The 15295-nt window shown below is 35.0% G+C and overlaps 2 protein-coding genes across 3 annotated transcripts in view; both read right to left on the bottom strand.

The window, feature by feature from the left end:
* LOC112501025 (glutamate receptor 3.1-like) overlaps positions 1-15295 on the bottom strand; it is a 23095-nt gene that overhangs the window by 2167 nt on the left and 5633 nt on the right. The window lies entirely within an intron of this gene.
* Positions 306-7342, bottom strand: LOC112501024 (glutamate receptor 2.8-like). Of its 2 annotated transcripts, none has more exons than XM_025104657.1 (5): positions 7125-7342; positions 4809-5080; positions 1897-2212; positions 1351-1724; positions 306-702 (listed from the first exon to the last, which is right to left on the bottom strand). In XM_025104657.1, the coding sequence occupies exons 1-5, from the start codon at positions 7291-7293 to the stop codon at positions 373-375; spliced, it is 1461 nt and encodes a 486-aa protein (XP_024960425.1). In that variant the 5' UTR covers positions 7294-7342; the 3' UTR covers positions 306-372. The 2 variants fall into 2 exon arrangements, with proteins under 2 accessions (XP_024960425.1, XP_024960426.1); XM_025104658.1 differs by having other exon boundaries at positions 340-702; positions 4809-4896.

The following is a 15295-nucleotide window of genomic DNA, read 5'->3' as shown; positions in this document are numbered from 1 at the left end:
ATCCCTCGCTGATCCGTCGCTGAAAGTTTCCGTCGCTGATTTCTGTCGCTGATCCGTCGCTGATAGCATTACCTACGACTGTTTGACCGACGGAGTATCAGCGACGGATCAGCGACGGAAAGCCCTTTCAGCGACGGATCAGCGAGGGAATTTTCCCTCGCTGATACTCTGCATTTTTGTAGTGATAAACACCCACAAATGAAAATGTAAATACATACTAGTAAGGGATATAGGTAACATGCTTGACTAGAAAAAACTACTTTCACAAATGAAGATAATCTTGATGCAAACTTCACTAAAACTCGTTTTGAAAACGTAAGAACTTCCTATCTAGGCTAGAATTACATGCTCCATCTTAAAAAATCTGGTTCATTATAATTGGTTGGCCAGAGAATCTGTAGAATGTCGTAGATGCATCGAATTAACTGTTGATGCAAGGGGAGCAACTTTACTGTTTCCATACATTAGGGAGATTTCTGACCAGATGATGGCAGCTATAGTCACACTGCTCATGAATATGAATAAACCAATAAAACTCTGAACATCAAGGCTTTGTGGATGGGGTTGATTCGGTTGCGATTTATCAGCAGTAGCGAACCCAAGATCATATTTTTCTATCAATTCCATCATAATTTTGCTTTCAGTGATATTTATGACTGCCCTTGAAAAATCATCTACTAACGGAGATCCGCGAGGGAATGCCTGAGATATTAAACACAAGAAGTTAGGGAACTAATAATTACTTTTATCGTTCAAATACAGAACAAAAAACTAGCATGAATTTTCCATCACTACAACAAAATCGAGTTTATAGGACACTCCGAATTTCTAAGTGTCCTAATAGACCTCTTTATAAGACTTAGTTTATAGGACCAAAAAAACAAAGTGTCATATCTAAAAGCGTTGTAATAAATTTATATGACTTTTTTGAAGTCGTAATAAGTTTTTTTAGGAAACTTTTAATATAAAGCGTCTCATTGGCAACTTTATAGGACACTATTTGAAAAAATTGTCCTATAAAAATAATTGTCCTATAAAAATTCAGTTTATAGGACATTTTCTCAAAAGTGTCCTATAAAGTTGCTAATGCGACACTTTGTATTAAAAATGTCCTAAAAAACTTATTGAGACGTCCAAAAGCGTCTTATAAACTTATTACAAAACCTTTAGATAGAACGATTTATATTTTGTTCCTATAAATCATATCTTATAAAACGGTCTATTGGGACACTTAGAGAATTGGGGTTTCCTATAAACTCAATTTTGTTGTAGTGTTCTGAAGGAGGGAATGAGGGAAGATGAAAAAAGAGGGAGATATTGTAGAGAGAGATAGAGAGGAGTGAGACTCACAAATGCAATTCCAGATTCTCTATTTATTGGTCCAAACTTCATGTAATCAGAGCCATACTTGGCAAGAAAGAGTTCGATGTAGGGAAGCTCATCGATGACGGCATTTACGCTTCCATTGGACAAAGCATTTTTAAAATCTTCAACGGTTTTTAGAGGAATTGGCTTTCCAAAACCATTGTTTTCTTGCTTTATAAACTCTTTTAGAAAGGAACCATTTTGATATCCAACATGATCATAATTTGAAGGCAATTTGGGGCGTAATTGATCTAGCGTCAACCATGAGGACAAAGTGGCTGTGAAAATCTGAACTACTATGAAAATCATACTTAGCCACATAACAAGCACAACTTTAGAGCACCTATTGAGTATCTTTCCTGCAAAAAAATAAAAATAAATGAACAAATAATGTTCTTAGATGCATTTCGTTTTCTTAAATTTGTTTCTTGAACATTGATGTCAAAGTGCTCTTTTCCAGACAAATTCACATTTAAACATTGATGTCAAATTAAGTGCTCTTTGTGTATATATATCTTTTAAAATAAATACCTTCACGGAAGTAGAATGTCGATATAGGAAACCAGATGACCATTACGAGTTTCTGATAGAATGGGATTGCAAATTTGGGGTTGCCAACACGGTATTCCAAAATTGCAATTGCAACTCCAATAAAGATACACGCACCAATTACTGTGATCCATAATCTCCAGGTAAAAGGTTTCAAGAAAGTCAACAGGGTTTGGTTCCATTCATGTGCACCATGCACAAGCATATAAACTTCAGAGCTTAGATAGGGAATCGTAAAATTAATGTATTGGGTTCGATTAAAACGTATAGTAACATCGCCTGCCACAGCCTCGCAGGTCTGCAAGATAGACAATTAAGAATCAATTGAGTTTATAGCCCTTTGATACATTATATTGTTAATTTGTTGATGGTTATGTAAACGTGTTCCATTTAGATAGAAATGTCCAATTTAGATATATTGGGTCTTATAGAATACCTTAGAAACCATCTGAATGGGTGAAACTTTTTCCATCCACAAATGCATGGAGGCCTGGTAATTTACCGGAAATACACAAGCTTGTAATTCAAATTTTCGACCTCTAAGTTGTCCCAAGGGAAGTTCTAACCACTATCAAGCCCATCTAACCTCCAAAAAGTAGATATCACGTTTCTACTACCAATAGGGGAGGCTTCAAATGCAAACCATAAAATGTTTGGACACGTGGAAACATGAAAAGTATTAGTATATGGATTTCAAGCTAGCGTGTAGCTCAGTTGGTAAACAGGTGCGGTGGCTTTGTCCAAACTAGTCCGATCCCAGTTCCCCACTAACTTCAGCCATTGAGTGAGCCAAAAAAATGTCTCTTACATTGGTGTCTTTGGAGGGGGTTCCATGTGGGGCTGGTTATAGTTGTCGGTAATCAATTTCTTGTTCAAATATGGATTTCAAATTAAAGAGAATGAAATGCTCATTTTTTTGTATTATTTGTTTGGCTCCAATTTAAAAAAATAGGGGAAGTGAAGTTTGTTAATTTAAAAAAATGTGTTGTAATATGGTTATACTACATATTTGATGTTGCACAAGGATCGGATGGAGAAACAACCAAGTGACTCTTCATGCAGCCTAGGGCGCGCCAAGGCTGCCCTCGACCCTCAAAGCCATGAACCCGGGTCTGATATATGGGTTTCAAGAGCCTATACCCGCTTCACACCTGCATTTGCCTTTGTTTGCTTGAATCAGTTCTCACACCCGCACGACCTCTATGCGGCCTAGCCGCGCCAAACCCGCTCGCACCAAATCTTGGCCGGCTGCACATGGGCGACTAGCCCATGCCTTTTTCCCACCATTCCTTAGCCTTTTGCCATACTTTTCTTTGTCCTTTCTATATATTATTTATAGAAAGGTTTGTCCCAATCTATCACTACTTCACTTTCTTGGCTCCTAACACAAGACACCACCTCTACTCTCTCTAATAACTCTTTCTAGTTCTTTGTAATATATGTAATTTAGGGAGAGTGTTCTTGGTGTTCATAGTGTTTCTTGACGACTTGAAGATAAATGGTTGATGTTGGATCCAACGATCATTGTACAAGCACTTGTAATCTCCTTCGTGGTGATATAATACTTGTTCTCTCTCTTTGGTGGATATCACATCGATAGTGGAACATGTTGTGACGTTGTTATATGCTTAATTGGTGTTTGTGAGCGGGAGTAGTGGGGAGATATGATGATCATATCTTCTTGCATCAGGTCCAAGTATATAGAATTTGCAAGTGGAGATCTTAAGATGGTTACACTTCTTTTGGATAATGCCAAATCACTCGTAGAGTAACTTCACATATGGGTTAAAAGGTCTGAAAGGGATAAGAAAGATGGCCTTCTATGCATGTCCTGCACTCTTGTGGCTTTTGGCTTAATTGAGCTATCTGACTTAAAGGAAATAGCATGACAACAGGCCTGTTGTGATTGGATCCCTGTCCCGAAAACCAATAACCAAAACCGTCCTGAAACCCCTCAAGGCCTCACCCTTTCCTCAATCCATGTTGGGGAACCGTTAAGGATAAAACTCCATGTCCTCGTTGGTTTCCCCATTCACCGTTCATTATCCTTGAACACAAAACCATAAATGACTCGGAAAAAATTACAGTATGTACGTATATTAATACATCATATATATATATATATATATATATATATATATTGTCGGGCCTCCCAAATTCATCCATAATCCCCGCACCGTCCCCAAAAAATAGTTCTCGAACCCGACATGAATATTTCTGTTTCCAGCTTCACCGTCGGTTTCATATTTTTTTTTTGCCATGGATCCTTAGTTCTTATCTTCTAATAACTACTTAGCCTCCCCATATTAATCACGATAATAACTATCTATAAAAGGTAGTTTCTTTTTCATTTTATAGACAAACAACATAACGATCTTACTACTGAATACTCGAGTTTTTGCCTTAGAACGATAGTGAGATTCTGGATTTTATCCCAATACGAATTTATGTAACCCAACGCTTGAAAGATGGAAATATTGTATTTGGAAAAGGCTCTCCGATAAACGAACCAAGATTTTATCCAAGTGAGTGTCCACAAACCCATAATTCTAATGTTTTATCCAAGTGAGTGTCCATCAAAGGAAATAGGCGTTAATTATCTTTCACGTGGTCATAATGTATGGTTAAACTAACGACAATAAGATAGGATTTGAGCCATATATATGTGTGTGTATATATATATATATATATATATATAGATAGAGAGAGAGAGAGAGGGATGAGTTCACGTAAGACCAGTCTGTTTTCGTGAGACCATTTTTTTACATTTGAAACTTCACAGCAAAATGCTGTGTGGTTTCACAAAAACAGGTTGGTGTCACATGATTACAAGTATATATATATATATATATATGTATATTTGATATATAAATACATATAAAAACAGTACGTACCTTGTCTTTCATGTTGAGTAGAAGGTCATCATAGGTACCCTTGGTTTCCCCTTTTTCATTAACGAAAGGAATGAAGATAGGCTCGACGCTGAAAGTCAAGAATTGCAAAGCATGACAAAATATGGCTATGGAGAATCCCCCTTCAACATTAAGTTCTTCGTTTACTTTTACAAACTCACGGAAGCCTGGTTTCTTTGGCACCCACACAATTAATTTTGGGCATACACTATTTCTTTGCTTGGTCACGTTCTGCCAATTTGGCCCTAAAATGCCTTTTATAGGCAATTACATACCAAAACCACATCAAAATGAGTATGGATTATGAAAGAGTAAAATAACATCTCCATGTAGTAGCTTTTCTAACTAAAGCATGGTGAACTAAGTAGCATTATAGTAAACAATGGTTTTGACATCCAAGTGTTATGGCTCCACGATAGGGTCGGACCTACTTAAAGGCATATATACGATGACACATGCTACTACAGCTGCTTCATGGCTCTGTTGTAATGAGAAAAAGACTCAGTCCTAAAGAGGACTACCATTTCTTTCAGTATCCTTAAATTTCTTGAAACTACAACGATGCAAGTTTCTTATGACAAAGTTGGTTTGCGTAGCAATATTTTTCCGCTTCCAGGTGCGGGTTCGAATCCGTTAATGTTTACCAATTTTCCTAGTTTTTTTAGCTTTTAATTTCGGGTTTATTATGTTTTTGGGAAAAAATGATTGGGATAAAAATCTATAAGAAGACTCAAACACTAGACATTACATTAACAAGGCAATAAACCAGCCAACAAACCAGTAATGATTTGGACCATTAATCACCTTTAATCTCAAATTCACCCATGATTCGCGCTTGATAAGGGGATTGTTCTGGTGCATCTCATCCTAATGTGCATCCAGGGTGGAGATCTCTTCTTACGCTTCTCACTGGAACTTAACCCTATATAGTGTCGGGTTCATACGAGAATTGTACTTATTTAAGAAAATAAGAGAATGACCGAATTACATGTGATTTTATACTAACAGCATATACAAAATCACATGTGGAACGCAACCTTGTCATGCGGCAATAGGGTCGCCCGCACACTTTCTTGGTTGTTAATGTAAATCACATGCGATTTTATACGTAATTTGTTCATTCTTTTTTTTAAAGTATGTATCATTCTCGTATGAACCTACATCTCTCTATATATACACATATAATATATATATATATATATATATAGGAGTGTTCAAATAAAAACCACTCAATTTGTACAAACCGTGAAAACCACATTCAACCAATCATAATTTTTCATTTTGTTCATTTTTTTTTGTAATTATGAGAGATTGATTAACCATTTTTATTGTGGAGGGTGTTAATCATGGATATTATCGTCTTCATTATTTTAATTTTAGAGAAATACATGAAACAGTTTCATTAAAATTTCATTAAATATTATATGAAACAATTTCATAACTATATATGAAACAAATTCATCAAAAAAAAAGTATTATATGAAACAATTTCACAAGATAAACAATTTCATGAAAAAATTTCATAAGATTAAACAATGTAATCGACGTATGAGGGTGGTTTGTACAGTTTGTACAAATGAGACTGGTTTTCATTTGATCGTTCTTCTCTCTCTCTCTCTATATATATATATATATATATATATTTCTTGTAGTCAAATTAATGCTGTCACGAGTTGAAATTCTTAGTTTGGTCTCTACTCCATATGTTAATTTTCTACGGAATATGGTGACAGCTACCGAGACATCTTATTCTGATGGGCTTACAATATGCAATAGGGCGTCACAATCAAAAGTCAATTTTGCTTTTCATGGTAAAAATGGAATTCATGGGCCGTTTACCTAAATGCTTAACCGGTAAACGCTTACCATTAGGAGTTAACATTATAATTTATTTTATCGGATAAGATTGTAGTACATTAAAACGTATCTTATGCAACAATTTACCTAGTAAGCGCTTACCCAGGTAAGAGTCATCACTCTTATTTACCGGGTAAAACTCTTCATCGTTATCATCACTCTTACCGGATAAGATTCTTGTCCCTTGCCATGTTCATCCGGTCTTGCCATGTTCATCCGGTGAGGAAAATTACCCAATAATAAGTACTTACTAGATAAGCATTTAGTAAACGCCCCTCGAGTGATTTATCACATCCCTTAAATCCCTAATATGACAGTTGAGAACTATCCTCACAATCTCAATTTTTTCATCATTGATATATAATACTTCTGCCAAATGCTAATCACAAATTAAGCTGCATGCATGCCCAATATGTATAGAGGGTAACTATAACAACATACCTGCACATGCATCATGTCCAATACCACCTTGGTCCAGGATGGATCTATTTTGGATGGCCGCATTAATCATGTCTGCTTTAGAGTGAACTTCAGAGGCTTTCACAAAATCAACCAGGAAATAAACACAAATCAGCGTGACGAAGAACGAAATACGGTTTTGGTGCTCCATTTTGAGAAGTAGTATCAAGTAGAATTAATCATACATAATATGCTGGTTCATACGATTAAGAGTACTGAGTGGCATATATAGCCTGAATTTGGTTGACTCATTCCTCAAATCTAAAACAATACTTGACAAGAGAAAAAGAAGTTTGGAATAGCACGCAAAGACCTTTTCTTGCAAGCCTTAATACCCAGATATTTCCTAGCAAATTCCTGACTTCTTGTCACTATTCAATTATGGAATTCATCCTAGACTATTCTGATAGAGGGTATATTTGAAATGCAACCATATTCATTTGTACAACCAATGCAACTCAATTAATTGAGATATTTATTGAAATGATAAGAGTTCATTTATTATAATTTGAATATTTATGGAAGATGACTAGAGTTCATTAATTATGATCAATATTTTATATTAGGAAACAATCAAAACTTTTATAAAATCACATATTCATCAAATTAAATGGTCGGTTGAGAATTGAGTTGTATTGGTTGTACAAATGTAAAGGGTTGCATAACCGTGAGATCCAATCTCAACCACAAATCAATAGATAAATTAGGAAATTCATAATTTTGGTAATTTTAATGCAAGGATCTTTCAGGTATTTTCTCTCCTCTCTTCTCTCTCCGGCCACCGTCCTCCGGCTACCACCCTCCAATGATACCACTGTAATACCTAAAAATATTGACTCTGTTAAACAAAAGACACAGTGTGATATCCAAGTACATGATACCACTGTGTTACATCTCCAATCGACCACACAAACGACCTCAGTGTAATACTCAATGACATATAAGATGCATTGTGATACTACTGTAGTATCACCGGAGGATGGTGAAGGCCAGAGGACGGAGAGAGAAAATATGAGAGAGGAGAGTTTTAAAATATCTAAAATATCCTTGCATTAAAATTTTAATTCAAAATTACAAAAATTATAAATGTCCTAATTATAAGTTTATTTAGTTAATCATCCTTTAAATTACAAAAAATACCATTAATTAAAATCATGTTCCACAATGATAAACTAATAGTTTATTGAAGTTTTTTATTTGGTTAGCCATTAATTAGCTTTTTGAAAAATACAATCTGATATTGTTTCAATTAAGAGTTATTCTACCTTTTTTCTGATTTTTACTTAAGGAATCCTCATATTTTAATCATCAATCGAAATAATTAATTTTAGTTATAAATTATTTTAAATCGTTACTAGTTATATTAATGTTTTTTGAAATGGTCGTATTAGTGACTATTAACTACTTTTATATTGTTTTTCTTTTCATCATTATTTTTATTATTGCAAAGATTTGATCGGTCAAAATTCAAATAAAATAACTTTGAAGTCTTTTGTAATATAAAAAAATTATGTTTATTCTGTTTTATATTAAAATAAAAGTTTGATAATTGTTTTAATAAAAAATTAATTTTTTTACCATATAAAAAACTATGTTTATTCTGTTTTATGTTATATATGATGGTTACTCAAAATTATCAACTAAGATGATAAATTAACTGAGGGGCTGTTTACTTGTCACTTATTATCAATGACTCAAAAAAACCTTAAATTTGTTTTCTTATCCACTTAGTTAATAAGCATCTCTCACTGTTCCACTTATCGGTCCGTTCATAATCAGTAACAATATCATGCTTATCGCAGTTAGAGTATCACATTCTTGATTTTTTTCGATTTTATCCCCTTCTTCCTTATATCTATTGTCTTCTCCACAACATCAACTCATCCATTCGAGAACCCAAACATCGTTCTCTGTCTACAATAATCAACCTCATCTCTATAGTTCTCGCCTTCCACCCAAACGATTTTCATCATCTTTCGTTGTTGCACTTGCAATTTCAGGTACGAAGCAACAATTTCAATTATTTGGTTCATTGATTCGATTTAGGTATTTGATAAATGTGTATTTTGTATTTGTTGATATAATTTTTTTATTTATCTAGGGCTTCTTTCAACTCGTTTTGTTATGATTCTTTCGTGGAAGGATTCGGAATTGTTGGGATTTGGGTTTGGAATGAGTTATTATATTTTGTGTGTTTGATTTGTAGGATTTGAAATGTAATCGAGTTCCATTTTTTATAGATAATTGGTAAAAACAAATTATTAGTAATCAAAAAAATAATTAATTTATCTAGTGATAATTGATTATTATAAAACAAATATTTTCAACTAATTTAAAACATTATTACACACAAATTTCACCTATATTCCAACAATCCTCACGGAATTTCTAATCATGTTTGTCGGATTTCAATGAAATCACAGGATCTCAAATCAAAACAATCATTCAAAACGAACATGAGATTCATTAAAAAAATGAGGAGTATTAGCGACGGAAAAATCCATCGCAAATCTGTCGCTAAAGGCCTATTCCTTTGCTGACACATCGTTGATAGTTCGTCAGTCAAAAGCTTGTAGGTAAAGCTATCAGCGACGGCTCTTAGAGATGGATCAGCAATGGGTGTCTTTTGCGACAGATTAGCAACGAAAAACTTAGACGAAGGATTTGCAACAGAATAGTTTCAGTGACGGATTATCGACAGAACACTTTCAACAACGGATTAGCGACAAAATACTTTCATCGACAGATTAGTGATGGAAATATGTCAGTGTAGTGAGGGATATATTTAGCACGGATTAGCAACAGAAGATTTTAGTGACGGATTAGCGAGGGACTTTTAGCGACGGTTAGCGAGGGACCACGAACTTTAGCGACGGGTTTTTCGTTGCTAATTAGTCGCTAGTTTCTAATAATTTAAAAATACATAATCCATATATTTATTTATACAAAACCTCATAAAATAACAAACCAAAATTTCCCAACAAATTAAAACAAACGAATTCATACGATTTAAATTATCAAACTCATACAATCTAATGATCAAATTCATACAGTTTAAGTAACAATCTAACTACCGGAAGGTAGTGGAGGTAGGGGAGGGGGGGAAACGGATCATGACTTTCGCATAAATGCAGCAAAATGCCCCAATAATGCGATCTGTTCGGCTAGCTAGGCAGCGTGTCTGGCATATTTGGCCTCCAAGTCTACCCTACTCTTTCGTTCGGCCTTGATGTTGTCCAGTACTAATCAATCCTCGGTGTGTCATGACGACAAACCCTCAAACTGTGTGTTCCGATTGGCCTTATTGATCATGGATTTCCTTTTCCAAGGCTCGGTATCCCAAATCTGTTAAAAACATAACACATATGTAAGTCGGTACAAAACACATGACAATTCACAAAGCTCACAATAAAGATACATATCTGGTCAATCATTTGAACCAAAATCTCTCTAGGATCCATATACGGCGGTGTAATCTAATCCATGAGAAGTCCTCATCATCCCACTTTTGGGCACCGGGATAGGCTTGTGTCGTGGCCCAGTCATGTGCATCACTTATCCAATCTGAGTGCATATTATGCATGCTTTGGTCTATAAATCACGAACAATGTCATCCAGCTCTAGTTCCTATTGGAACTTAGCCTACATATACAAGATTTTTATCAATGTAAAAACAATAACCTTATATGTATAATACATTACAATGATACACCAACCTAAAAGCGCTTGAACATCAAGTCACAGGCTTTAGGGGGGACTCCCTTAGATCTATGCCACAGACCAGCAAAGGAAGACCTAAATATAGTTGTCATCTCCCGACTTACATGGGCATCTTAAACCTACACAATTAAAAAAAATATATAAGCACAAAGACATTCATATCATTTCATTATGTAATACAACGTCTTATATAACATCTACTTACCCGTTGCCTATCAAAGAAAGACATGGTCGTTAGCTCGGATGATTGGGTGTCAGCATCTGATGGATAGGACCTCTTTTTGACCCCGAACCAGTTGAAGTTGGGGCCATAATAGTCCACCTTTATAACATCATCCAACATTACATAGAAGTCAGACTCACACTCGTCATAGTAGGCCCCCCAACACAAATACCACTATTATGGGTAACTCGACCAGGTCCATGGGTTAATTTATGGAACTTATAACCATTCATAAAGTATCTGTTATACGTGGTGGCATAATGGTATGGTCTGCATGCTTGGGATTTCAATTGTTCACTTAAGTCGTTTAACTCGAATATCACATATAAAAGAAGGCCATACGTGACAAACACATAACGTACGATATTGCATTCTGTATATAATACTAGTGGCCATTATATATATATACTCATGTGGTGAAAAAACCGCTAAGCAAACCTTTCGTCCCGGATTTATCAAGTTCAACATCATCAATATTTGGTTCTGTTTGTTGAATCTCTTTCATCATCTATCGAGTGGAAAGGTGAGCGTCTATATTGTTGAACAAGACATATCTATGGATAGTCTCCAGGTCACGTTCATTCAAGATTATCTGTTTCCCACCCTTCACGAATAGTGGACGAAATGGAACCTTGAATATCCTTAATCGATCGTTGTTCTCCAAACAACTAGGGATATCCAGGGCAAAGTTCCTTGACTTATGATTATTTCTTGTTACTATTGTTGTTGGATCAAAATAGAGGGAGCAATAGGTAGAAAGTTCATTTATAAGGTACGACTCAATGATAGAGCCCTCAACCCTTGCTTTATTTTGAACCGTTCTCTTCAACCATCCAAGCTTCCTAAATAAACGATGAAATACGTATTAGGGGCAGAAAGAGTGTTTTATATGAATATATTTTACTAGATTTTAATAAAATTAGGGACTTATCTCGCGTAGAGATACATCCACCTATATTGGACCGGACCACCGTTTATAGTTTTACTGGTCAAATGTATCACGAAGTATTCCTTGAATCAAAGTATCCGGGTGGAAAGACCTTTTTTAACTTTCAAATTGTTTGAACAATACTTGTTTGCAATGGAACCAAGTCATCTATGTGTAACACTGTTATAACCAGGTTTCCTACAAACCTGGGTTGAGGTAAATTTATGTGTTCACTATGTGAATTATGTGATAGCATGCATGTTGTCTTAAAGATAAATGCATGAATTATGTGCACATGTGTGGTAATTTGATATTATGCATGCATGTGAAAATTTTATAGGCGGTTATATGATAAAATAATATGTGGAAATGTTATTATAATCCAAACCTTCATGGTTAAGAAAGGTTGATTATAAAGGTTTGGATTATAAAACATTATCTTTCCACCGCCTAATGATTTTATATTGAAAGATATTCATCACCGCCTCATCCTAAGTATAAAAAAAAAGGATAAGGTAAAAACCTTATCAGTTCACTATTTTACAAAATATACAAGAGAAATTTAAAGGCGGTGAAAGTGTTCTTGAAAAAAATTCTTGAAGAATATTGTTGTTTAAAGATTCTGTTATTTGTTGCGTGATAATCTGCAGAGTTTGTTATTTTAAGGTGAGTTTTTGAATTACTATCTGTTTACAAACCGTGAGTTTTTTATCTACTTATTGATCTTGAAAACTGTTGAGTATTGATGGTTTGAAATTTAAAAGAAATTGGTAAAACTGTTCTAAACAGCTTTAAAGGTTAGTTCAAAATTTTGAAGTTTGAATTTGTTTTGGAATGATTAAAGCAAAAACTGTGTTTTTTAACAGTTTTGGGATATGATATCCTTTGTTGAGGATTTAAAGAGGATTAAATGATTTGAGAAATCATTTATAGAACGTATTGTTCTAAGGCTTGAAAGGTTTTGAATATAAATCTATTTTGGGATTATGATTGGTTAAAACTATAGACGAGGTTCACTCTGACGTATATGACTTTGTTTCGTCATTGGATGAAATAGTTTGTAGATTTTGGTTAAAACTATGGACGAGGTTCACTCTGACAGAAAGGTCTGCAGCCTGTCATTGGATGAAATAGTTCATATGAATTTCAGGGGAAATAAGGATGGTCGTTGTGTGTAAGGGATAGCTATTGCTATAAACAGGAGATTGATGGATGTAATAAAGATGGTCGTTGTATGTGTGTATGGTGTAACTCTTGCTATTATATCTAATAAGATTACAACAGATTGGAGTTCTCTCTTCTTGGTGATTTGAGGATTCAGAGATGTTGTTCTTATTAGAAATAGTAGTATTGATGTTATGGTTATGGGAAAAATATGTGGCTTATGGTCATTGGTTTTGACAAAAAGTATTTTGGAACAGAGTGTTCATTTTATGAGGAACCAGAGAGGCTCTGGTTGATCCTCACTATTGGACCAGAGGGTTCTTGTTATTGATGTGATGAATATGCAAATTTCTACTAAACGTACTAGTCAGACCAGAGGCTCTGTATCTATTGATAAATGCTTCTGTGTCAAAATTATATTTTAAAGAAGTTTTAAGAAAAAGGAATTTTATACTTAGTGTTTTATACAAAAAAAAACTGACCAGAAGGGCTTCGGTCGACTCATACGTTGAACCAGAGGCTCTGGTTGGTCATAACTTTTGAACCAGAAGCTCTGGTTAGTACAACCAGAGGCTCTGGTCGAGAAAATAGAAGCTCTGATAGTTATTCTTTTGTGAAAAAGACTATCTTATTGGTTGGAAAACTTAACTCAAGAACATTACAAGGAATTATATGAGCCAGAAGCTCTGGTTAGTACAACCAGAGGCTCTGGTCGAGACAATAGAAGCTCTGATAGACGGACCAGAGGGGCTCTGGTCCTGTTTATTGAAATATATTCCAAGTATGGTTTAGAACCAGAGGCCCGATGAACCAAAACAGAATATGATTTTCAGTCTTCATAAGATGGATTATTTAAAATAAATGTTTTGGTGAATTTCACCCTACATTACATAAATAGGGAACCTCGCTAGACATTCATGTCTAACCCTCATTTTGTGTTTTCAAAAATATATGTGCAGATAATGAGAATAAGGGAAAAAGCATTATGTGAATTACTTCCCTATGTGTTTTGCAATATGAAGATCTTGATTAGCCATATTTGGAAGACTAGATGTCAAGATATAAGAAGCATGTACTTTTGAAATTTTTGATCTATGGATTGTACATTATAAACTCTTGTATTATGGACCTATGTGGGAAAACATGTATTATATATATAAAATATGTGTTATATGCAATGTGTGGATTTGTGGGTGTTACACCTTGAACATATCACATGAAAGAATGTGCCAACTCTGTTATTGCATCCCATACCAAAGTTAGTATCATTCTTCGTCAAGTAATAGGAAGCAATTATTGTATAAACATATGGCAATCATGACAAATGAAGCTATAAAAGCTAGTCTTCCAAGTTAACACGACTTCCTATATTCAAAGCATACACGTTTGGAAACTTCAACTTCTTCAACCATGCACACATTTGTTTTACTTGTTGTTTGCTCAAACTGCACGATGACTTCGGTTTCACTACTTTGTTGTCTGACATGACAATGTATAAATCCCGTCGATCGCAATGAATCTTTACTTCCTATTCGCCTTTACGTTGTCTTTAGTTTTCGACGTATCCATGACAGTGTTAAAGAGATTCTCAAAAACGTTATTCTCAATATGCCTGACATTGAGGTTGTGTCGGATCAAAAACCTCTTCCAATATGGTAATTCCCAAAAAATGCTTCTCTTTACTCAACTATGAGTGGTTTCAAACCCGCTAATTCTTCTATCTTTTTAATTATACGGGCAACCCTCATAAACAGTTGGAAGGTGACGGATGAACTCTCAAATCTCTTCACCGGTTACCTCAGGTGGTGGACTGGCTAACACCCTGTTACATGCCATGAATCCTTTTTTATCACGACGAAAAAGGGATGTGTTCTTGGTAACCATCTCCGATGACAATCAAACCAACAAGATTTCCCTCCAATTTTTTTAACTGGAACGAATCCACCTCGTCCATGCAATACGGGTAGGCTAACTTGCCATGCATGCTCTAACCCGACAACATTGCATAGTCTGGGAAGTCACTGATGGTCCATAGTAGTATATCCTTGTTGATCCTCTCTCTCATTGATTTGATGATAATCCCTTTTTCCTTTCGATGTATTTTAGTTTCTGTATTTT

This window comes from Cynara cardunculus (genome assembly GCF_001531365.2).
Source record: "Cynara cardunculus var. scolymus isolate 2C chromosome LG 17, CcrdV1, whole genome shotgun sequence".
Lineage (NCBI taxonomy): Eukaryota > Viridiplantae > Streptophyta > Magnoliopsida > Asterales > Asteraceae > Cynara > Cynara cardunculus.
The sequence above is the reverse complement of the archived record's forward strand: the minus strand, read 5'-3'. Positions and strand labels throughout refer to the sequence as shown.